The 25215-nt window shown below is 45.5% G+C and overlaps 3 protein-coding genes across 12 annotated transcripts in view; 2 read left to right on the top strand and 1 right to left on the bottom strand.

Moving 5' to 3' along the window:
- Positions 1-25215, top strand: part of LOC120947909 (probable beta-hexosaminidase fdl) — a 359113-nt gene that overhangs the window by 27621 nt on the left and 306277 nt on the right. The window lies entirely within an intron of this gene.
- Positions 1419-15381, top strand: LOC120948965 (ceramide transfer protein). Of its 2 annotated transcripts, XM_040365863.2 has the most exons (8): positions 1419-2319; positions 2614-2912; positions 2977-3207; positions 3282-3342; positions 12098-12214; positions 12288-12845; positions 13762-13897; positions 14024-15381. In XM_040365863.2, the coding sequence occupies exons 1-8, from the start codon at positions 2086-2088 to the stop codon at positions 14149-14151; spliced, it is 1764 nt and encodes a 587-aa protein (XP_040221797.1). In that variant the 5' UTR covers positions 1419-2085; the 3' UTR covers positions 14152-15381. The 2 variants fall into 2 exon arrangements, with proteins under 2 accessions (XP_040221797.1, XP_040221798.1); XM_040365864.2 differs by lacking the exons at positions 1419-2319; positions 2614-2912; positions 2977-3207; positions 3282-3342 and adding an exon at positions 8481-8970.
- Positions 16329-25215, bottom strand: part of LOC120950018 (Down syndrome cell adhesion molecule-like protein Dscam2) — a 106877-nt gene continuing 97990 nt past the window's right edge. For 5 of the 9 annotated variants that reach the window (XM_040367731.2, XM_040367728.2, XM_040367729.2 and 2 more), the window contains exons 12-21: positions 24136-25215; positions 23920-24072; positions 22709-23854; positions 22488-22637; positions 22208-22378; positions 21953-22104; positions 20272-20350; positions 20035-20199; positions 19158-19332; positions 16329-19038 (exon numbers count right to left, since the gene is read on the bottom strand). In XM_040367731.2, coding sequence (XP_040223665.1) covers positions 18813-19038; positions 19158-19332; positions 20035-20199; positions 20272-20350; positions 21953-22104; positions 22208-22378; positions 22488-22637; positions 22709-23854; positions 23920-24072; positions 24136-25215 — 3497 coding nt within the window. In that variant the 3' untranslated portion in view covers positions 16329-18812. The remainder of the gene's footprint in view (positions 19039-19157; positions 19333-20034; positions 20200-20271; positions 20351-21952; positions 22105-22207; positions 22379-22487; positions 22638-22708; positions 23855-23919; positions 24073-24135) is intronic. The other 4 variants (XM_040367732.2, XM_040367733.2, XM_040367734.2 and 1 more) reach the window with 4 other exon arrangements.

Genomic DNA, 25215 nt, shown 5'->3' with positions numbered 1-25215 from the left:
CGGGAATTGTTTCCGGAGGAATCTACCAAAATCGGCTGCGGCTCGAGAAGATAGCTACTCTGGAGCGGCCTAAAACCGTCTAGAGCTGTCTGGAGCCGCTAGTTAGCAGCCGACATCGTCAAAATCATCGGTATAGTTAGAGCCGTCGGCAGCTATCCTTTAGGACTACAGACGGCATTAGACGACTCCAATGATTCCAACGACTCCAATTATCCAATCTAAATTAACGGTCTTTCGAAAGAAATGCTGTAAACGGGGTGTAAACGACTAAAAATATCAGTCAAATCCAATCCACATTCCCGCACTAAAAAAGGAAGGTTGTGTTTTATTGCTTATGATCCTTTACCACATCATCCAGTACGCCATAGCGACCAGCCTAGCTAACAACTGCACTTTAATAATTCTTCAAATGCCTGTTCGCCATTGATCAGTGCCCCTGTTCGCCAGGAGACAAAGATTCATAAACCAGACTAAAGAGCCTGTAGAGCGGCTGAAACTACGGAACAGGTAAGAAAATACACAAACTTTTTCATATTTCCGTTAAAATAACGCATCCAGTTCCATCTGGATTGCGTCAGTTAAAGGATGGTTATTTAACTTCTAATCAGCCGCACATCAGCATGCAGTACGCCTCCCAAGCAACAGATTATGTGTATTGGGTAGCTGCTTCGTTAAATAAATGTCAGCAACGCGCGCTGACGTTTTCGTTCAGTTGACCGCGTTTGACGTGCAGGCTTGCACCAGAGTGACCAGAAATACCGATTTATTTGTATTCCTTCCGATTTTTGATATGCATACCGAAAATCACAGATTTTTTCATAATACTGATCGAATACAGGCGGTCCCCGAGATACACGGTTAATGGGGAACGAAAACGGCAGCAAAATACCGCGTATCTTGAATTTCCGCGTAAGTCAAATCTCGTGATTTCCAGCCAAAATATCACTAATTTTCGTGCAATTTTGCAAGTAGGGGATGATTTTAACCACCAAAAAAATTATTATTTGATATGTTTCTACTGAATTGAACAGTTTAAAACATTTTGAAATGGTATTTCACATTCGATCAATACGGAAATTATTTGGTATTTCACAATTGATGTGTCAAATCAGTACAATTTGCTCAAAGAACTGTCAGATTTGGAAAACCGCGTATCTCCGAATCCGCGTATAAGAGGTACCGTGTATCTCGGGGACCGCCTGTAATCATAAAACCATTTCCCAAATTATTGAATGTATTAAATTCCACATGGAAATCACTAGAGTAATTGTACCAGTTTTTGGCAAAAACCCGTCTCTAAACGATCGAAATTGGTGCGATTTTTCCTCGTTGGCGACTTTTGTTTTCAGTACATGTGACGGTTTTTGACGTTCGAGCGAGGGCCTTTGAATGGTGGCCGCTAAAAGCCAAAATAATCTGGCCACACTGGCTTGCATTGCGAGCCAAGGTGGAACCAACTTCTAAACAATAATAATACCGCAACATCGTATCTTCACGCAAAAAGCAGCTACTGCTAAGCAAACGCCGCCCGTGACGTGTAGGCCAGCTCGCCGAACAGTTTGCGAAGATTTTCGCGTGTTCTCTGCGATAAGAAGCACATCCCTCGGCAACCTCCCCAAACAGTGACCTCCCGGCAGTGTGGTGCATCTTGTTGCAAAGCGGCAATCGGTCCGGTTTCGGCTAGCGGACCGGGAAAATTGATACGAGGTTTTGTTTTGTTGGCTGCTATTTGCGCTCCCGTTCGGACGAAACGCGAGAAAAACCGTCCGCCCCCCTACCGGGAAAACGGGTGGGGAACGCGGCCAGAGTGAGTGGTGGGGCAAATACTGATAGTGGTCGCGTACGCAAACACGAGATAGAGAGAAAGTTTGTGGAAAGTCTGCTGGTGCGGTGGCGTTTCGGCTGTGCTGCTTTGTGTCTGTTTTTCCGTTGTTGTTGTTGTTGTTTTTTTTTTGGGAAAGTCTTGCTCAACCGACCGGAGTGTGTCGAGAGAAGAGTGTAGTGGGAAGATAGGCGAAAAACTCAACGCCATCGGCAACAGCAACCGTAGCAATCACGCAGCAACCATTCGGACCAGAACGTGCAATGGCCGACGATTACTATGTGCAGAACAATTCGAACAGTGATGACTCAGAGGTAGAACTGAACCTGAGCAGCCCGGAGCTGAAGGGCTATCTGAGCAAGTGGACCAACTACATACACGGCTGGCAGCCGCGCTTTATCGTGCTGAAGGATGGCACACTGTCGTACTACAAAAGCGAACAGGACAGCGACTTCGGATGCCGGGGCGCGATCAGTCTGCAGAAGGCAACGATAAAGGTGAGCAAATTCCTGAACCGGCGGGAGGTTCAACCAGTTTGACCTCGAACTCGCCGGGCACGATAAGCGAGTATCGGGGTTGCATTGTGGCAAGGAATGGGCGACCCGAAAGTCCCACTGATTACGGCCCCCTGGACGATGGACCAAACCCAACCATGAGCAGCATATTTATCACCGCCCGCAATTGACTCTATTAACCCCGAAACATTGTGTTCATGAGGGAATACCATTCCGATTGCTCGCTTTTGGTCGATGAGTGTTAACAAAATTTTCTTCTTTTTGTTTCCTTTGCAGTCTCATGAGTTCGACGAATGCCGGTTCGATGTAGCAATCGGACAGAACGTGTGGTATCTGCGGGCGGAAACGCCGGAAGACAAAAGCAACTGGATCGAGGTGCTGCAGTCGTACAAAACGGACCTGCCGGAAACGGTGAGCTTGCGGCGCCATGGCAGCACCATCTCGCTACAGTCCAACACACTGTCCACGGCGAGCGGCAGCAGCCTGAAGCGGGTGAGCCGCGGGCTGCGGGAGAAGCTGCACGAGATCGAAACGTTTCGCGACATCCTGTACGGGCAGATCGACACACTGCAACGGTAAGGCGGCCCTAAAACAATCATAAGCTCGGTTTTTTTTAACCTAAAATTGCTCTCCTTCCAGCTACTTTGACGCACTGCACACCAAAAACGAAGACCAACCGCCGCTCGATCTGGGCGATGGGCTGAAGCCGATCGATTTCCGCGGCGAGGCGATCACGTTCCGCGAAACGACGGCCGGCGTGATCATAACGCTGCAGCACTGTCTCGACATCATCTCGCAGAAGGAGGAAAGCTTCAAGAAAAAGCTCGACAAGGAGCAGGAGCGGCGGAGAAAGGCAGAAGAGCTGTACCGGTAGGTTGGCAAGAGGATTGTTGTGACGAAAGAATGGTAATGTAACCATATCTTTCTTTTTATCTCCATTGCAGAACTGCCAAAGATGAGCTGGCAAAGAACAGGAACTCCGTTATCCCCGGGCCAGATTTGGAGGTAAGTCGGCGGAAGACATTTACACAAAACGGGACCGTTTTGCTTTGCAAATTACTCATGCTCACGGTGATGCGGATGCTAAACAAACGCGTGCACGTTTTATGGAAGGGGGAAGGCCCTTTGTGCAACGTGTTCAGTGTGTGCCGGCCGCGTGTATGATTCAGCCAACTGGCTGTAAACGTACAATTTGTCGATTTTTAGCTGCCTGATAAGAGCGATATCGCGCGTTCTGTATGTGGGACGTTTCTTTTTCTGGTGCTCGGTTATCAAGATGTAGTTCGTAGCTGCGGCGCGGCCCCCAACGTGGACAATGTTATTTGTTCAGTTCGTTTTAACAACTGTTTTTGGGATGTTTGTCTACTTTATTTTGTATGTATTTTGTTTAAGTTTTGTTGCGTTGTAGGGTTTTGTATGATTTTTCATGTTTTAATGTACATCTGCTTTGGTCGATCGACTTTCAAAGGGGATTCAAGATACAATGGATGATTATTTTACACAGTTTAAACTGTTTAAATCATCAGTCTAATTTGCTTAGCTTTATTTATTTAAGTTAAATGATTGTGGCAATTTTATCCGGCTTTTTTATTACACTCAAAAGTACAACGTATTCATACAGGCGATCTTGTTGTGATCATGGGCCAATATTGTGAACTTTAAGACACTTTTTGCAATATTTCATCTATAATATCGTTATATATTATACTTAATCTTTTGCACGTACAAACAATCAATTTCTCTATTTTTATCATATACTGTGCGATCGTTTGTGAGCAAAACCCCCGTTGTTTAACTCCACTATCCACGGTCAAGCACGCACGCTAAACAAACCTAACAAGTTGAAGGGCACATTAGCGCAAGCATTCAATATCGACCACAACATTGAATCGTTTTTCCAACGATTTTAAACAATCAATGGTGATGACGCTGATAATGTTTTTTTTTTTTTTATTTTATTTTAATAGCTCTATAAACAACCGGCAATATTTACCGGGCGTATTGTTTCACTGCACTGCCGCTGCAGATAATTGTTATCGTTGACACAAAACCTCGTTTTTATCTTGCACTGCTGATGGAGGGATTAAATTTCCTTCCAAGCTTTTAGCGCTACGAAGAGTACGATTTTGGACACGACACACATTAATCGTAAGCTTGTTTACTTTCGGCAACACAAGCATACACACACTCACACACGCGTGCAAAGTTTGTCCACCCGGCTTGCCGTTAACCTCGGGGCTCGTTCGTGGATTTTTGAACCAATAAAATGAATCACCTTAACGTTCGTGCCATCGGTGCCAATGCAGAAATTTTCTCAACCACTGTGTTGTTGCCCGTGCCCTTCGGCGCCTTTGACCCTGGCGGCGGTGACTTTGGGATGGGATCGCACTGAAGAGACTGCACAAATGCGTGCGAGCGCCTGTTTGAAACAAATGGTAGTTTACGAACGAACGATTTTACTACCATTCCGCTTAGTTAGGTATGCAACCCAGGGGACGATAAGTGAAACGGGTCTGCCCGAACGTGCAAACCCGTCCCAGAGTGGGTTGATAAAAAAGCGGGCTGATCGAAAATGTGAACACACAATTAACCCTGAACGGGTGGTAGCGGCACACTGCGCGACTTTGTTTGCCAACGAACGCAATGGTTGTACGCATTCGTGTCACTTTGGGCGTTGTTGGGTGATAGTGATAGGGGTGTGAATTGCTTTTTTAGTACAGCGACATCGGCACATCGCGAAGGGCGATGGCACGCGTCGGAAAGGTATCGAACGCTCCGTTGTACGTCGACCTGGCTTCGGTGGCTTCGGAACCGCGCGAGCAAACCTGTTTTCGGATTATAGGTCATGGTTCCCGGCAGAAGATGTGCTATGTTTTGGTCGAGTGGGTGAGAGAAGTTGTTTTCGTTTTAGGCAACCGAATGGCCGATGGATACGTTGCCCAAAACAGCCCTATATTGCGTGCCCTTTCACCACTCCACACTCACACACCAACCGCGAGAGATGCGACGGACTTAGGAACTCACTGGAAGTGCAGCGGAAGAAACCTGTTCGTCATGATGTGCGTTGGATCCGTGTGCCGGATCGTACGATCGATCGATGACCGTCAAAACTTAAAATTCACCTAACGCTCGTAGCCTCGTTTCGCTTTCGATGGTACACGGCCTGGACGCATGGTCGCACGCGCGCGCGCGCCCGCGTAATCACACGCGGTGATGTATTGTACGCGGCCCGTGTGTGTGTGTGTGCGAGAGTGACCGATCAAAATATTTGGGGTACCTTGGGGGGATTAGTTCATCTTTCCCGATGGCATCTCTCATCCCGGTGGCGGTGTTACTGTCCCGGCTATGGGGTTTGGATGGATCGCTGGTCTAACTGCACGCACGCATCGTTTGTAGGTCGTTCCCATTTCAAGGGGCAGGTTTGTGGGGAGGCAGCTAATGGGTCTCAATGCGTTGATCCATTTTTGGTGGAGCATTGTTGAAAGCATGTTGTTGTTGTTAGAGATTAATTAACGACTGGTAGTGTAGGGTCTTCGGCTGATTTAAGACGATTGCGTGAATAACGAACAGCGAAGAAACGGTAGTAGAGGGAGATGATGTAAACTATATCGCTAACAAACAATAATTTATTTTCCAATACACATAAGACACTTTGTATAATAACTACAATAGTTTAATTGTTCCTTTTTAGAATATAAAATTGTCAGAATTAATCCCTAAGCGGTTAAATTCCTCCCGGTGGCTTGTCGGGCTCCATCTCCATCCCCTTTTTTTGGGAGGGAATAAAATGGCCCTAAATCATCGATCCCTGCGGTGATTTTTTGAAAGTGAAAGGATGTTGAAACGGGCAGCCAGAATGTAGGTCAAACCTGTGAGATGTGGTTGAATAATTGTGACGCTATCTTTCGATGTCCCAAAGCGCCGCTCCCGTTCCACCGCATTTCACACGCCAAGTGTAACAATCGAGAGGCTGGGCAGCTGGCAGGATTAAATGTGTGCGAATAGCCGCACAACGAAGGCACCACAACACCAATTCGCTTGATATTGTATAAAACATGATGAAAGGAATGTGAAGCGCTTTGCGAAAAAGCCTATCGCGCGTAAATCGTGAAGCGTTGTAAAAGTTTGAATTTTGTTTTGTGCAAGGAAAATAGCGGCTATTTCTTAATAGTCTTGCTTGCCGCTTGGCCTTACACTTGTAACTTGCAGCGGCAGTGCAGGGGGGTTGCCCTTTTAGTTACAAGTGTGACAATTTGCTATTCGGAGTGGAGAAACGATGACAAGTTTTCCCACTTTTCGGCCTTTTTTTTTTTGAACGTTGCCGATAAAAATATATGCCACATGTATGTGCCGTGTCCAACCTTGAACGAGATTCGTGTCCCAAAGTTCGTTTATCTCTGCGCAGAGACAAATTCCAGCTGTTTCAGACCGCCCCAGGTTCCCCGGCTTGGTGTTGTTTGCTCTCTTTCTCTTTCTGTGCTGCCGTTTGGTCCATCCTCCGCTCTTTTCGATCGTGATCGTCTTAGTAGTTCATTTTCTCGATCGTTCCCTTTTTCCACGGTTTACCGGTTTTTTTTAAACGAATTGTAAACCTTTTCGCTCTCTTTCTCTCTCTCTCTCTCTCTCTCTCGGGTGTCTCGGGTGTGTTCAGGTTTTATAAACACCAGTTATGTAATTTGTTGGGTGGCATCCATATGGCCAGTGTGAGACAGTTTCAGTTTCCTTTTGTTTATTATTGTTCGTAAAGTGATTGTAGTTTTGGGGACTTTCAGTTTTTAAAAGTAGTTTTTCGTGCACTTTTTGTGCATGCTGTTTAACTGTTTAAGTGTCAGCATCGATTGTCAAACCATTTTGATATTGCCAAGGCTTATTCCCTTTCTTTATTGCGGCATTGCTCTTTAACCCGATCATTCGATCGTTAAAAGGGGCCTTTTGAACCTGCTAAGATCTTTACAATTCTCGATTCTATCTTGCCAGGACGGCACAAAACTCGGTACCACCTGATCTGTAATTACAATTGGGCAATGAATTGTTTCATTTCCTAACAGCCACCGCTTTTGACCACACTGCATTCAATTGGGCCGCGCTGTTATTGTTATTTTCCAACCTGCAATAAACCTTATTAGCCCGATCGCGCGCGGTTGAACTTGCGCGTTGATTGATATTTTCGTTCATAAAGCCCGGCAGGTCCAATTGCTTTTAAAGACGAATTGTACTTGCCACTGCTGCTGCTGTAGCTCAAAGAAGCTAAAGGGGTGTAGAAAAAGGGTGGCTTTCGATTGGACACACACATACCGACAGCAAATTGCACCAAGTGTTGTTTGTACGGTGTAATGAAAGTGAAGCTGGCAGGACCGATTAAGCAAGATGCATGCCAAATTGTTTACAATTGTGTTTGGTGGTGGGTGCTTTGGCGCTCTTTAGAGGAAATGTTATTAAACACGAGGTTTCAATTTCGTTATGCTGATGAGAACTGTATTGGGAATTGTTGTTCGCGATCAGTCGAGAAGTTAGCATGAAGATCATTTTAATGTATTTTTTCTAGAACTGGCAATGAGTAGTTGCAGGCCGTTATAACATACGGCAGCTTATCGTTTGATTTTCTTAGAAAACATATCTCCTGATAACGCATCGATATTTCTGTTTGACTCACCAGCGTGTTAGTCATCTCTTGTTTACACAACACGCGTACCTGTATTCGGAGTAGACCGAAAAGACGCTTACCGATTAAGAAACGGTCATTCTATGCTGATATTAATTATCAAAAAAAATGTTTTAAAATAAATTAAAAGCCTTTTCCGCATCCACTCTCTTCGTTGGTTTGATGGAGGTGTGTGGGGCCTCATTGCAAATCATAAATCAATCGATCGGTCTGCGTGCTTGCTCGGATGTGACGCACTGTTGTAACTGGCCGTTGCCCAACACCGCCCAAGAAGAAGAAGAAGAAGGACTGTAAAATCCGTCGACTAAACGCGCGCCAAGACGGTGTACGACAATGGCACAAAAGCTTCCCGAACTCTCCTCCGATGTGGCGCGATCGAGATCTCCCTCACCACCGATGCGCGCATGCATCGCGAGCTAGAGCTAGAGAGCCCAACGCAACCACTCCGTCAACGAAGCGCGTCAACGCACACACTCTCCGGGCCCGCGGGTCGTTACGAGGGCCTGCCGCACTGTCACTTTCGGTTGTGCCGTCGTACGGATCGGGCTGACTCGCTGCGCGCGCGCTCTGTGTTGCAGTGTGTGATAGCTTCTGTGTGTAAAGCTTCGCTGGTGAATGCATCGCCCGGGGACAAATTCCGCATGATACGTAGCAGTAGTGCATCAGCTTCCCGCCAATTAGTACGGCCGGCTTGACAAAACGCATCCAAGGGCGAACAACGGTTTCGTTTTGGTAATCGGATTGGAGTTGTGTTTTGAGGGGAAACTTTTACCCTACTAAAGCCCTTTTTAGTGGAACGGTCGTGAATGAAGTGTGGATACATTTTGTGAAAACGTCTGCAGTGTGTGTGTGTGTGTGTGTGTGTGTGTGTGATCAGCTTTGAAAATTGTTGGTGATCTTCGAGACAGTTTGCAAACATGCCTTCGCTAACAACGGCACGATTGTTTAAAGGGCTGCTGCGCAAAGAAATAGTAAGTGTCTTATTTGGAACGGTGTAAAGTGTGCAAGAATGTTGCTGTTGGAATAACTTTTAAGAACAAACGTGTTGTGTCCCAACTGCTATAAATAATTTAAAAATTTGCCAATGATCATAAAGATTTCGCCGAACAAGTGGGTCATTTGTGCTTCATCATACACACCCCCCGAGCATGATGATCGTTTTGGAACTGGACTTAACCTTTTTTGTTCCAACAATTCAGTGTCTATGTCGTCGCCCAATCGGGTGACCTAATACCCCTTACCATAAGCTTCGAAACTGATCGTTGCCAATCAACACACCCGTCCGTCCGACGTCCGAACCGAAATATCATGGCTATTATCGTTTGCAACAAATTATTACTCTCCCCCCCCCCCCTTGGCCGGCGGGGGAGGCCTGCAACTACGTTGCTGTGCTGTGTGGAATCGAAAATGTCTTTACCCCCGAAAATGTAAACAATTGCTTTTACGAAACGCCGGCCGAGCGGTGGTGCGTTGGTTTTGGTCGGCCACCCGGCGGTAACCCTGGCCCAGTTGGTGTCTCAGCTGGATCCATTAAGGTTCACCGATGGTCCGGCCACGGATAAGAGCTCTCTGTGTACGCTGGAAATGTAAATTCGATCCTGCGGCCTTCCCCCGCGCATAAGGCGATCGGGGGGACACGTTTGTTGTGTTGTTTACTTCAGGGCGGTTGAGCTTTTTCGGGCGTTGTTTGGCCCCGGCGCTTTTAAGCGTATGTTGATATTATTCTCGAGCAGCAACTGTTTGTTTGGGCGAATTATTCTGGGCGGTTGGTTTTAATTGCGTTTTTTTATGTTGCTACGCTGACCAATGGGTCGGCCATTTTTACGCAGTGGTTGTTGAGAACGGAAGAGGTGTTGTCGATTTTACTTGAGTTTTAAGGTAATAGGTTGGATTTTCTGTTAAGGGCTAATTTAGAAGCTACATCAACATAAATAATTTATTGATAGACTTTTGGAAGGTTTTTACTGATATTTTTTTATAAATATTGGAGTAGCTTAATGTAATCAACAGAAGCAATCGATTTCAGCCTATTATTAAGATAAACCTATTAGCTTATTGAATCATCTATAATCATGCTGAATACATTTTTTCAATCAGTATAGTGTATAGAACTATTCATCAATCTTATACAAGATTGCTTAAGAATTCATCATGGAAATACGCTTTACAGTCGGTGTCCCTTAATGTTAACTTTAAGGCATCAATTTCTGTCTCTGAAGCACTATTTTTATCCTTAGGTCAATTTGTTTTGCGGAGTAACATTCACATGATCATGACAACATGATAAATTCACAAGTTGTTTGAGTAGATTTTTGGCAACTTTTAAGTTACATTTCATACATTTTCGTGACGTCTTTGTTGTTATTGTGATTGCTCTCGAGACCAAAAAATGAAGCTTCAGAGGCAAAAATTGGTGAATTGAAAGCGACAACGACTGCATCCAACTATCGATAACCATCTTCTTAAACAATGATCTGTTGATTAACTCTGTTTAAACCTAAGGCAATGAAACTTGAACTTTAATGACACGTTTTGGTGATTCTTTGTTATGTTTGTTTTTCTGAAAATGAGATCAACTTTAAGTACGATCCAATAACTTGAAAACTACATATAAACACATAACATTAATTTACAGACCTTAAAACCAAACTCCATTGCCGAATATTCGGCAACAGGTTGATGATACAACACACAAACACACCGCAAACACGTGACATAATCACCAGTCAAGTTTACTTTGTTTTGGTCCGGAAATTGGGATGATATGCAAAACTCCTCCTCACCATTGCGGCGGGGACACAGCTCGGCAAGAAAACCACCACCAGCCACGATAAAACTGTCTCGCCATCAGGCCAAGCCAAGGCTAAGGTCAGCTGGTGGTTGTGGTTTTCACCTGCACCATGCCAAATTGCCAAACTCTGCTCCCCTATACATGGCTATATACGCGTGACATCCCTCCAAAAACGCGACGCTAAACCAATTCGGAAGATCATCCGGTGGGTGTGTGTGTGTGCGTGTGTGACCGGATAGATCGCTTCGATGGTCACATCTTCGAGTGGTGCACTTCGGTTCGCCGGTCCGGTTTCGAAGCATTAGATGAGAGGGCATCGACAGAGCGCAATCCTCCTAAGGTGCAAGGCTACGGTCAGCGAGCGAAAGAGTTGATTAATTAGTAGCGCTAAACATTGAACCTTCAGTTGGCAAGGTTCAGACAAGGTGTTAAGCTCAGGTGGATTGATTGTGGCAGACCCTCAAGCCTTCCAAGAAGAGAGGGTAATTAAATTGATGGGTTAGATCACAACATAGTGGGAGAGAGAACCTTGGCACTCTTGGGATTTCAGTAAAGTAACACCATGCTGCTGGTAGCTATCACTAACTCTCACATAATATGGCGTCAGTAAGAGCACAATGCAGCTACGAAAAACACAACTATCGTCATTTCGTCTCATCTTACAAGGAGCAAAAGTGGATAGGTTTTAATATTCCACGTGTGTTCGTCACTGCTGCGCCCAATGACGGCGAACGCGTACACACGACCCTGCCCATGCTTGGGTGCGCGGGTGTCGTCACCACCGCACTTGCACGTCTCAAACGATTATGAAAGCACCGAGGAGAAGGAGAAAGAGGAGCGTTGATTGATGTATTAATATTTTTGCGCCGTTTCGGAACAAAAAGTCCGGGATGAAATAGAAATGTCGCGCGGTATGGATGTTTGAGTACAAAAATGGAAACATTCTTTGCTTGTCTTCTCCGATCGGACGTACGATCGTTGCTTGAATGCTAATGTCGTGAAATTATTTCTTTTTTGTCAAACCTTATCCGTCCAAAAAAAAAGGGAAAGAATAAAGTCGATTTGATTAACCAATTAGATCCGGTAAATGGTTTGTGTTAGAGATGATGACGCATCGCGTTAGTCAATGTATGGGAAGATGTTCTTAATTTGTTTGCGCTCATCAGCTGTAGTCACATTTTAAACAAGCAAATCCATGTGCGAGTTAATACTCGACTCATTAAGATGATCTTTTTTTCTTGTATACTACACTCTAACTTAGCTTTACACTAACGATTTGTTTACTTTTCCCATTATCCCTCACTTAGGAAGGACCGCACTCCACCATTCCGGAGGATGAGTTCTTTGACGCGGTCGAAACGGGCCTGGACAAGATCGAGGAAGATCGTCAGCTGCGAGTAAGGTTGAAATATCAATCGCAACAGGTAAGCTGCATGTAAACACAGGCTCTGTGGTGAATAAATGCTAACGTTTCCCTTTTGTTGTCCCTTTCCACAGTCCCAGATAAGCAATGTGAGTTCGTTGCACAGCCCCAGCGCCGAGACGGAGGACGAGATACCGCAGCTGGCGGAAGACTTCGGTACCGGTGCGCAGGCCAAGAGCCACAAGCTGTGGCCCGAGATCGATCGGATCTGCACGGAGCAGCTGACGCAGGCCCGGCAGGGCGTCGGCGAGGACGGCAACGGGTGGCAGCTGTTCGCGGACGAGGGCGAGATGAAGATGTACCGGCGCGAGGAGGAGGTGGACGGTATGGTGATCGATCCGCTCAAGTCCTGCCACGTGGTGAAGGGCGTCACGGCCCGCGAGATGTGCCATTACTTCTTCGATCCGGCGTACCGGAACGATTGGGAGACGACGCTGGAGGATGTGCAGATCGTGGACAATGTCGCACCGGACACGCTCGTCTTTCTGCAGACGTACAAGCGGATCTGGCCCGCCAGCCAGCGGGATGCACTGTTCTGGTCGCACATGCGCCGCATCACCGACAATCTGGACGCTGGTGCGAACGACGTGTGGATCGTGTGCAATCATTCCAATCAGAACGAAGAGTATCCGGTAAGTGGGGTATTGTTTTGCGAGATGGAGCTGCTCTCTTTTAATGATCGCGCAACATGCGAGTGTATAATGTGCAGATTTGGTGGGTGATTCTTTCGTTGCGGTGGTTTTTCTGCCATTTATCTGATGTTTGCATACTTGTGTAGAGCTGTTCCGTGTAGAGCTTTCGATGCTATCTTTGCACACATGTGTGTTATGTGTTGTGTAGAAAGGTTTTCCATTGCGTGTGAGGCGAGTTATGGAATGAGGCGATCACTTGTGCGACATGTGTTTGTCGTGCTATGGGCTCGTTGACATGATTTGTACCGGAATGAGTTGAACGAAGCGTAAACCATGTTTGATTTGATGAGTGATTTCGATGTTCTGCTGGCATGAAATAGCATTTCGTCTCTTTGGGTGGTAACTTAATTCGCGTAATAGGGTAATGTAATCCATTCGCTGTAAATGATTATGCTACTTTTAAGTACCGAAGTACTGTCACATCGATTATATGGCCTTCTAATTTGCTGGATGTTGATTCAGATCTAATCTGGTCAACAAATTGAAATTGAGCTCCATGTGATATTGTGCGGTCCCGTGGTACCGTCGTCAATTCGTACGACTCAATAACATGCCCCTCATGGGTTCAAACCTACAATGGACCGTCTCTCCGTATCAAGGATTGACTATCATCCGGCTTGTGTGGTGATGAATTAAGTCTCGAAAGCCTGCATAAGCCGGGTGACGGCATGTCCGCGTAGGGACGTTACGCCAAATCGAAGATATTGAATCCAATGTTTTTCCTTAGTTTGAGGGTTTAAAACCTTAAAAACGGGAGTTTATAAATTATATTTAGTACCTTTACAAGTAGTTTCTCACCAACAACAACATTCTATGTACCAACCTTCTATAAACGTATGCTTTACCACAATTTCAGCCCGCTAACCAAGGCAAATGCGTACGAATCTATCTAACGGTGATATTAGTTTGCCAGACCTACCTGCCACCGGGCAAGGACAGCAAAACAGCAACGCGAGATGATCTGACCTGCAAAATTACCTACTGTTCCACTGGTAATTAAACGTGTATTGCTTTACAATTGAACTATCCCGGTATGCTAATACTCGATCGTTTTGTGTTCTCTCTCTCTCTCTCTCTCTCTCTCTCTCTCTCTCTCTCTCTGTCTCTTCCAAAACCAGTAAATCCTGGCGGCTGGGCCCCAGCGACCGTGCTGCGCGCTATCTATAAGAAAGAATATCCAAAGTTCCTTAAGCGTTTCACCGGATACGTTGTTGATCAATGTAAAGCGAAGCCGATCATGTATTAGAATCATCGGCAACGGCACAGAAGTAGGTTCTTCGGTTGGTTTATGATGTGTTTTTTTATTATTATTTTTAAGATTTAAGAAGGTATCTAGATGTTGTTATATAGATATGGTGTTAGTGTGTGGGTGTGTATACTTACACACGGAAGTCACACGTTCGATGCACTATTTTCCTACTCTTCTTGCTGCAGTTTCTCGGAGCTGCGCGGCTGTATGCGGGAAATGGGTAGGAAAAATCGTGTTTAGTTAAGTGGATAGAGCAGACGATAGCAGAGAGTGTGCGTACATTTTTATCCCGGAAAATAGTTTCGGACCGTTTGGTTACAAGCTAGAGAGGAAGTGTGTCTGGTAAAGCTTTCCCATAGCGCGCAGTAGTATATCGGATGGACTCTCCCGGCCGGCACTCCCAACACCGGTCGAATCTGTCGAACATATCTTGGAAAGTGGGGTTAGGTTGGGTTTAGGACTGGTCTGTGTCTACGTTTGTACCATAGATTGAGGCATATATAGGGCTGTTCCCGCTAAAAGGGGAAAGTGAGTTGAGAGAGGCGCGTGCAGTACTGCCGTTTGTAATATTTCACACAACTAACACAAAGACAGTCAGCCCTGTTGCGCGAAATTACTCGGAACAGTGGCTTTAGGTTTTATTGACACTGCTCCCCGTTTGCAGCAGCGACAGATAGGACAGCGAAAACTGATGCGAAATGCAACAAGAAAACAAAGCAAACAAAAAAACACCCTATCTTTTCCAGTCAAACGACCTCCATCTTCGCGGTGTTTCAACGCAGTGTGAAACATTTCAAAGGTGAGCTGAGAACGGTTTGAAATATTTCAAAGCGTTCAGCGTCCCTCGCGGTTCGCGGGTTACATCGGTTCCTTCCAGTGAAAAATACGGGTTGATGTTTGATATGTGCGTGTGTGTGAAGGGTTTTTTAAGGTGTGAAAGGGAAGACGAGCGATGGAAATCCACTTGCGGTAGATCTGGTCCACAGGTCGAACGACGTAAGGTGTAAATTGTTGCGTGTTTGCTCTAGTGTTAGTTAGTAACATTTAGTTTATCGATGCAGCCTTCTACTACTCCAGATTTTTGTTTTCTTTCTTTCTCTTCCTGTTTCTGTCGTTAGTGAAGTGATGAAAGCAAACCTGTGAGCATTGTTAGCTAATGTAAAATGTGGAGAAAAAATATATATATACACACAGAGAGAAAGAAAAAATAACACACAAAAACTGAAAGATTTCGAGTAACGCTTTGAACGAACATTTGAAAGAAAACAGTAACACGTTGTTTCGTTTCGTTTGGTTGTTTCATTCAGTGTGTTTTGTTTGTTTCGTGCTTTATTTTATCTCTTTCCTTCCTTTCGATTGATATTCGTTCTATTGTTCCATTTGTGTAGTTTTTGTTACAATGCTTCATTAAAATCGACTGTTCAATTTGTCTTACATAGTTTTGGCTTCACAAGAAGGGGGAAACGAAATACGCCTATCTTTGTTTATTTTTTGGTTCGTTTAGTTTTTTTGTGTACTTTGAATCGGTCATGTTGTCCTTAATATGAAGGTCTCTATTACTTCCGCGTATAGTGATGGTACATGTACGGCGTGTGTTTAGTTTTCTCTTATTTTATCCATCTGGAGCTACATTTGTAGTTTACGCTTGCCAACAGTAGTTATGCCAGGAAATGAGGGTTTAGTTTTCTGTCTTACGTTACATATGACGATGATGTGATCATGAGTGTGTGTGTTTTATTAGGCGTATGTATGAGGGGCAAAAAACGGAAGAGAAAAATCCCTAAATGTTTCTTCTTTATTTTCGCTTTCGCTAGCGTTCAATGGTTGTAGTCGGTTGTGTGTAGAGCAGACTCTTTTGCTGAGGTTGGCAATCTGTTTATTGTAATATTTCTGTTTGGTTTCCGTGTTTTTGGCGTATTATGTTATGACTTGCTTTAAGAGAGAGGGACTATGATGAGTGGGTAACCAAATCCTTTCCATAAACAGGCCCCAAATCACAAGACATGACAGTTTATCCAGTGCAGTGGCCAGTACTGCCAGCGCGCCAGCTACACCTGGCCCTAAACGTTTCGCCCCTTCTATTTATTATCCCTTTCCTCTACACGCTCTGCCATTCATTTCGTTCTATAAATATATATGTACAAATATAACATGTATCTGTTTTGTTCGGTTCGTTTTTCTTTCTCTCTCTCTTTTGCGAAACGAAAACACGCGCTCAGCAACTTAACGAAACAGATTCGCGCACGCAAAAAGGAAACGGGATCGGTACTATTGCCGCCCGTTTTTCTTGCTGCTACACACGCACACACACACACCTGGAATGGGTTCATTCGATATTGTCTCATTGGTTTACTTCATTTACGTTTACGGTTTAGGGCTAGGGCTTTTGCATACACGCATCGAGGCCGGCAATGCGACGGACTGCTTATTACCGCCCAACATGGGCCCAACACTTACAGCCTAACACGGGGTACTTAGTACTTCACGGAGTTCTAGGTGTTTGTTAGTTTGTGTATGTCTTTTGTTGGAAGGTGTAGGGTTTATCTATTTTAGTTTATGTCTTAACCGTGCAAACACTTGCTTTGTTGGCTCGTTAGTACAATAGCTTTTGTTGAAAAGAAGTTGAACGAAATAACGCACAAAAGAAATGGTTTTTTGAATATTTGAGTTAATACACTCAGTGCGGATATGTTATTGTTGGAGATGCTTTCCTACTCAATATGAGGCATAGCAATGTCAAAAGCTTCAATGTAAAGAAGCTAGTATGCATTTTTTTGTAATTAATTTGAAAGAAAATTCGTGAAACTTGACACAAGACACGGAAGAATAAGCGCTTGAGCTACAATTTGGAAGTGCATCGTATGCAATGCAGCGAGAAGCAATGAGCGTATCTCTCTATTGATGGTACAAGGCACTGCTAAAATGGTAAAAATGTTCAAAAACTAAAAGAAGACAACCAAAAAACAATGTTCTATGCTTGCATGTTCTTGGGTTTATCGTGCCGTTGTCTGTGTTTTTTGTTTTTAGTTCGCTGTTTCGTGTGGTTCGTTATTCAATTCGATTTCATTATATACACAGTGAATGTTGTTTAAGAAAGTGTCATTTTTTAAACACTATTTAAAACAAAAAAAAAGGAAGTACGCTTCCCCATCGTTGCCAGCGTTTTATGGGGTTCCGCTCTTAACTTCTACACAGTAAGACCCTCCGATTCGATCAACTTGATTGTTTGGTAGGGTTCCCTCTTCTTTGCTACCCTTTTAAAGGGCTCAATTGTTACCAATTCATAACAAGTGCTCTTCGTAACAAGCGTGAATGATCCGTTTTTCTCTCTTGTGTGTCTGTGTGCCTGTGTGTGTGTTGTTCACTTTTGGTACCACGTGTGTGGGACTTTAACTGGAAGCTTTTTGTTCAACGCTTTATGCTCTTCGCGCAGTAGTTGAGCAACCCTGTAAACATGTAACCCTCCTCTCTCCTTTCCCTCCATATCTCATCATCTACTTCCCAGTAACAAATAGCAAAATTGTAAAATTGGATGTAACCTACAAACGGATATACAGGGGGAAAAAAGTTACTATTCACCCGGAGCCGGTGATTGATGGCTTTGGTCCAGTTTTGGCAACCACCTGTGGAAGGATAGGTGGACAGACAGACGCACGCGGCGCGCAGTAAACTATACGGAAGAGAGTTTCACAAACGTAACAGTACGCAATGAAGAGGCGTTTTGGGAGTAACGTTAAGCCGATCAGTTAAGAGTGTGGTTGAGAGAAAGATCCATTCCATTCTTCCTTCGATTAGTCTACGCCTCTTTTAGAGTGTAAGGGCCTCGTTTTTTTGTGTGTTAAGTGCTAATCAATTTGTTTCGCGCTTGTTTTTGTCTCCTCTTTTTTGGCAACAATACTATCTAATTAGGGGAAGTTTTCGCTATGTCTCTTATTTTCTTATTTCATCTTATAATTTTCTCGTTTTATGCTGGGTTTTGGTATGCTTTGTAATGGTCTTGTGTTGGTTTATTTTACTATCAATTTTGCTAGCGCTTGTGTGTTTGCGTTTTTTCGTCTGTCTTTTCTTTTTTGTCTTTTATTTTGTATGCTCTTCTCTTACTCGCTTTGTATTTCTTTCTGTCTTTTTTGTTTTGTTTTTGTAATTAGTTTTTCTTTGTATTTTACGCTGCTCTCTTGTTTTCCAATTTTGTTTTTGTTCAATTCTCTTATTCATTTAGGTTTTCTTTTCCTTTTGGGATTTGACTTTGTTGGTTGTTTTTGGTAAAGCAAAATTATTTCCAGTGCATGCATTGGTGTGAGATCGTGCCCTTTTGCTTGCGCGATGCAGCGAAGTTAGTTAGTCTATAAAAAATATACGTATAAAACGTTCGCATTCTCCGAAAGGGCGCATGATGATGGCTGTCGTTCAGTACAATGTGTTTTGGCATGCGTGTTGGGGGTGAACTCACTGCTCACGTGGCGGGCATCCGATGATTATGTGCGGACACATGTGTAGAAACGTTCCACACACAATGTCTTTGGTATTCGTGAAAGGGGAAGATCTCCCGGGCACACTAAACACTAACGTCCTCTCCCCTTGATTCAGTCCTTTGTGGATCGTTGTGGAATGATGCGATCGAGGACGACTTCAACCTCGCCGCGGGTCGTCGCACATTTTTACACATTTATCTGAAACGCTTCCCGCTGCAGTTTCTGGCCGGCACGGGGCCGGGGCGAATGGTTGCTCGACTTTTTGCCCACCACGTTGCTACCGATCTCGGTCGCGCTGCCCAGGCTGGATGGGTTCACGGACGACACTGCGAGCGTGGCGTCCCGCCCGAGCAGGTCCGAAAACCGGGCCGGCGGTGTTATGTGATCGGAATAGTTGGGATAGTTCGATATACTGTTGCGGCGGGAGGGTAGAAAGAATGAAAAAACAGTGAAAGTGATACATCAGCCCCCGAGGGGCGGTCAGCGGCACCGGACCGGGGAACGCAAGCAGGTCGGCCATCATCAACTTACCTGAAAGTAGTTTCTTCGTTGTGGCTAGAGTACCCGCTAGAGCTACGCACATGCCGCTTCGGTAGGTTTTGCGACTGTGCTTTGGCAGACTTTCTCGGTGGATAGGGTGGTTTGGATTTTCTCGATATGCTCGAGGGAGAGTTTTCGCTAGACGAAGACGTTTCGTCTTGCGTGTCTGTGCAGGATAGAAGAAAGAAAAAAGCGAATGGGGAGGAGGAGGGAGGGGGTAGAAACAAAAAGAAAGACATGGAAATTTACAGAAAAGTATGCAATAAGAAGATGTAAAACAACATAATGGAAGGAAGAAATGAAAGTAAAATCAGCAATCGAGGTTAAAAAGTTGGTAAACGAAACAAAAACAAACATAATAGGCAAGGAAAATAGAAGAAGCATAAAAATGTTCAAATGAATTGCAAATTGAATGAAAAAGAAAGAGTTAATGAGAGAAAGAGAGAGAGAGAGCGAAAGAGAGAAAGAGAGAAAGAGCGTGTTGGTGTGAGTGATAAAGCAAACAACGAAGCACTTGCGCGTTGATATTAATCATTTCTTTTCGTTTAAATACATTTCATAGCAAACATAAAATCAAAAGGACAAATTAAAAGTTGTCTTTTTGCACATTGTTGGCTGAGCGGCTACATTCCTACAATGCGTCACGCTCAACCACAATCGTAAATATGGTAGAATTTGCGGAAAGTTTGCCAATGTTATGGAGCACTTTTGCTGTAAATTAAAAACAATTCGAAAGCCCGCGGATCGTTGAAGATGGGGCAAAGGGGGTAATTAAATCCAAACCAATGGAACAGTTCAAAAATTAAGGAGAAACAGAACAGAAACAAAAATCAATTTGCCGACTCAACTGTGTCGGACGAATACGTACCACGATGGTGACGGTAGTTGGACTGGTTGGAGCGCGAGGCAATATCGTTGTCAGATTCGGAACCGAGTGTATCATATTCTGTAATCGGTATATGAAGTGTTAGTATCTTCCTAACTTCGGAATCTGTGGATCCGGGATTGTCTGATTCTATAAATTGATTTATATCTAGAAATGGTCGGCTTTATGGAGCAAGACAGCGAGCAAACATCAAACGGTTATCGGCGCGAGCGTACTCACCTATTGGTTCCGAGGTGGCCGGATCTCGGAGCCGAGATCCGCCCTTTCTGCGCACTTTCGTGTATTCGGGCTCTTTGTTCTACGGGAGGTGGTTTTTTTTTTGTTAACGAAGAAGAAGGGGGATATTTTTGTTGGTTTTGGTTGGTGTGTTTGTGTTTTGAGTTTCATTTTTTTCGGTTTCAAAAGTCGCAATGTAGTCAGACGAAGGTCGAACCGCGGGATAGTTGGGTAGTTTTGTTATGGAAGTTGTTCCAATTGCATTGTTCCAATCGTATCGGATGTGGTAGCGCCAGGCCAGGATGAGAAGGACAGCACGGTTGCATCAGCACATGAGTGTTTGGGTTCGTTTTGGGGCGTTGTTACATTTTTTTTGTAAATAAAACAGGAAGAGATGTATGTGCATTATCGTTAAGAAGGTCGGAACGGAAAACCCAGCAAAGCCCACAGCAACGGCAGCAACGACAACGCACGAAACACGCAGCAAGGGGGATGTTTTGTTTCGACGTTTTGAGGGACATTTCGAACGATTGTTGTTTGATTTGTTGGATGGACGGTTTGTTTTGTGGGGAGAGTTTTTATTGATTTGTGGTTTGCATGTTCGATCATACACACAACCAGCGAGAGAGAGAGAGCGCGCGCGCGAGAGCGATAAAAAAGAGAGAAAGAGAAAGAAAGAGAAGAGAGATAGAAAGAAAGAGAAAAAGAAAAGAAAAAAAACACCATTTGGGACATTTTTGATTTTTGTTCGACTGTGATTCGATCGTGGGCATTTGTGCTCTCTTCTGCCTTCTCGACTTACAATGGTGATGATGGTGGTGATCATGTTGGTAGTGATGGTGAGCGAATAGTGCGAAACGATCAGCAGCTAATGAGAGGTGATTTCAGTACGAATACGAAACACGATTGCAAAACAATTGAAACGATAATCGAAAGATGATCGTATGCAGCGAAACACAGTTGATGAGTGCCAATTGTTACGGGGGATAGATGAGTGATCGGTACGAAAGAATGTAAGAACGAAGCATTATGTGGTTCACTGGTGAACGAGATGATCAAGAGGAATGGAGAGGCTGGTTAACAAGGACAATTAAGCTGACTTTACTGACACTCTATTTGGTACTGATTTTGATCTTCAAAGACTTAAGACTCAAGATTCTCTGAGGTTAGGAGCTTGTTGCACCAATAGGATCATCCTTAGTAAAACCTTTAAGAGGAATGAAAGATCATCAGGACAACAAAAGTGCAACATTTCCGACAGGTACTAGCGAGAGATACTAGCAAATCGAAAGACGAACGACGATCGATGGTAATAGTGATAGGTGAGTCGACGACGATCATGAGATATGAGATGCGTACGCAACAATGACCTTTGCTAGAAGATAGAGATGAACACAGTGATGAGAGATAGAGAGAGAGACAGAGAGATGAAAGCATAAAACGGAAACAGATGATGCTGTTCATGGTGGCTAGTGATGGGAAAGTTTGGAAAAAAGGAGATCTGATGAAAAGGATGGCTGTGGAGTTGTTGGATGGTTGCGTTGGAAGTGTGTGTGTTTATTTGTGCGCGCTCATTGTCATTGTTTGTTGATGATGAGGAAAATAAAAACATACAGAGAGTTTAGTTCCACAATGGGACAAAAATGAAACAGAGAGAAAGAGATGGCATAGAAATTAAACTTACATGATAGCTTTCGGTTTTAACATCATGATACACAAATGATCCTCTTACCGAGTGATATGGTCCACTGTAGACATTTCCACTGTATGAACTTTCGCTGTACGTTTGCTTGTTCAGCTGAAAGGTTGCATACGGGCAAATGTCTTCAATATACTCTGTAAAAAAAGGGGGAAAAAGGTGTGGAAAGTACACGGTGAGTGAGTTGAGCCTTTCGGCAGGTAGAACGCGGAAGTGAAGTGAACTGATTGGGACGATTACCATTTCCCTCGGCTTTGTAGCTGCCCGAGTCAACGGAGTTACTGTTCCGGCTCGCTTGCTGAGCCCGCACCGCTAGGTACTGCTGGTCCCGGTTGTGCTTGTTCTGAATGTTGGCGATCGACGGTGACTCCGACATCGAGGTGGATGGGATGCGGTTCTGGTTGTTTAGCTCTGATAAGAGTAAAACACACAAGAGATATCAGTTAATTAGTTTGTAGAGTCTTTTAGGGTTTAAACTACTTCCTGAAGAGAATCCTCAGGATGGATATGGCCTACTTACTTCGCTTGCGTATGAGTAGGGCCGCAGCAACGAGCGCGAACAGTATCAGAATGGATAGACAGAGTGGCAAGATCACCTTCACGTTGGCATAGAACGGATTCTCACCCATGTGCGGTGACACTGGGTTCGTTATATCCGGATACACCATCACTGGAACCAAACAGAATTATTATTAGTAAAGCGCCACAGTTCATAAACTACTCTCCACCGACTCCACCTACCTCCCTGTGCAGTCAGCGTGGTGTAGTTGTAGACGGCCATCGTAGCACCGGCATTGTTGTACGCCGTCACACGCAGCTGATACTTTGTTGCCGGCTGCAGATCCGTCACGGTAAAGATTCGCTCCGTCGCCTCCACATGGCTAGCGATCATGTTCCACTGCGATCGCCCGTACAGTCGGTTCTCGATCGAAAAGTGCAGTATCCCACATCCACCATCGCCCCACGAATCGAGCCAGCACGTCACGCTCGTTGAGTTGTTCGTTATCATCTGTGAATGTTTTGGTTGTACCGGAGGAAGTCCTTTCGTGTGCGAGTGCACAATATCGCACGGCAATCCAGTTCCAATCTTGTTGTACGCTGTAATGTAGAGTTGATAGCGCGTACCGCACCACAGATTCACCAGCAGGTGTGTGTTGGTTTTCGAGTCGATCTGTAGCTCCTCCCAGTCACCGTTCTCGCGCTTGTAGTTGATCACGTACCCGAGCACCGGCGAGCCACCGTTCCGATTGTCCGTCCACTCGAGCAGCAGACTGTCGGTGTAGGTGTTGACGATCGTCAGTGTCGGTGGATCGGGTGGCACCCGGATCCGGATGCGGTACACGATCTCATCCCTGCCCCAGGTGTTCTCCACACTGCACGTATAGTTGCCCGCGTCCGAGTGCTGACAGTCCTTGATGTAGAGGGTGCCGTTTTTGGCAATTAGCTTGCGCGTCCCCGTATCCATCGGCTGGTCGTCCTGCCGCCAGATGGTCACGGGTGCCGGTACACCCACCTTCCGGCAGGGTAGGATCAGTGTTTCCTTCCACGGCGTTACAATCTCCTGGCTGAAGGAAACGATCCGGGCTGGGACTTTGTTATTGGGAGGAACGGTGATCACTTCGGATTTTTCACCCTCCCCTACCTTGGTGGAGGCTGTCAGCCAGAACTGATAGGTGGCGTGCTCCTGCAAGCGTACCGTTTCGTGGCTTTCGGCGTACGGTACTAGGGAGCGCTTGTGCGTACCCTCGTCACGGCCACCGTCGACGAGCTGCATGTAAAAGGTGTAGCCGGTGATGAGACCATTACGGTGGGCTGGTGGTAGCCAGGAGATGATGATCTTGGTGCTGGATGAAGGGACTGCTTTGAGGGCACTGGGAGCACTCGGTACTAGGAAGAAAGAGAAGAGACGTTGACAGAGATTGACAATGGTAGAGGACATGGAGCAAACGTACCATCCTCCTGGGTGATGCAATGGAACGGATTGGTTCGGACACCGTCGCCCACCTTGGTGAATGCCAACACCCAGAACGTGTAGTTGGTGAATTTCTTCAGGTTTTCTAACGTCAGATACTGATTGTTCGTTTTCGATGTATACGGTTCCTTCTCTGTAATGGGAAAAGAGGTATCAAAACAAAGCTCATTGAATCGTCCAAATCAACTCTACTTACCGTAAAGATCGTCCATCTCAATGTAGGATACCTTGTAGCCACGGATCTTTCCATTCTGCCCATCGACCGGTGGCGGCGACCAGGTGATGTAGATCGAGGTCGAACTCAGCACATCACACTTTGGACTGTCGGGTGCGCTCGAAGGTACATCTTCCAGCGTACCGAGCGATATCTCTTTGCTAGGCGGTCCACTGCCCTGGCTAGTATACGCCTGCACCACTATGTTGTACGTCGTGCACTTGTTCAAGTTTTGTAGCGTTGTCTCACCACCAAAGTGACTGCGCACTTCAACCGTCTTGAAGTTGAAGCCTTGCGTCGGATTGATGTCACGATCATTGGGACTGGCGGCGATCTGGTAGCCAACGTAGTACCCCAAAAGGTTCCCATTCCACTGATCCCGGTCCGGTGCTTCCCAGGAGAGGAAAATTTCCGTCGAACTCTTCGGCTCTCCTTTAATGTTGAGTGGCGGTCCCGAGGGAACTTCCTCCAGCGTCGTAACCTGTATCACTTCCGAGTACTCCGACGCACCGAGCTTGTTTTCGGCCGAGATGCGCAGATGGTACGCTTTGGCGGGCTTCAGGTTTTGCAGCGTTATGACCGTCTGCGTCCCAGCGACGGTGATATGCTCGGCCGACTGCCACGAATCCGTCACCAGCTTGTACTCCACGTTGTACTTCTCGATCGGGCTGTTGCCGGCGAACGGTTGGCTCCAGGAGAGCTGCAGCGTGCGCGACTGCTGCGAGTTGATGCGCAGGTTTTTGGGCGCTTCGGGCACCTCCTGGATGACGAGATGGATCGACATCTCGTCCTGGCCGAACGCGTTCGACGCCTGGCAGATGTAGACGCCCGTGTCCTGCCGGTAGGTGTGGGAGATGCCGAGCTCGGACACCATGCCGTCGTCCAGTACCTGCTCGCGTATGTTGTACCGGTTGTCGAGCGATTCGTCGAGCTGCTGCTGGGAGCTCTGCATCTTCCACTTGATGTCGATCGGGTTGTCGCCCTGCACGTTGCACTGGATGTGGATTTGCTTGTTGCGCGGCGAGGTGATCTGTTTGTTTTTCGTCGTAAAGTGGGCAGGTA

This window comes from Anopheles coluzzii, chromosome 2 (genome assembly GCF_943734685.1).
Source record: "Anopheles coluzzii chromosome 2, AcolN3, whole genome shotgun sequence".
NCBI classification, from domain to species: Eukaryota; Metazoa; Arthropoda; class Insecta; order Diptera; family Culicidae; genus Anopheles; species Anopheles coluzzii.
The sequence above is the reverse complement of the archived record's forward strand: the minus strand, read 5'-3'. Positions and strand labels throughout refer to the sequence as shown.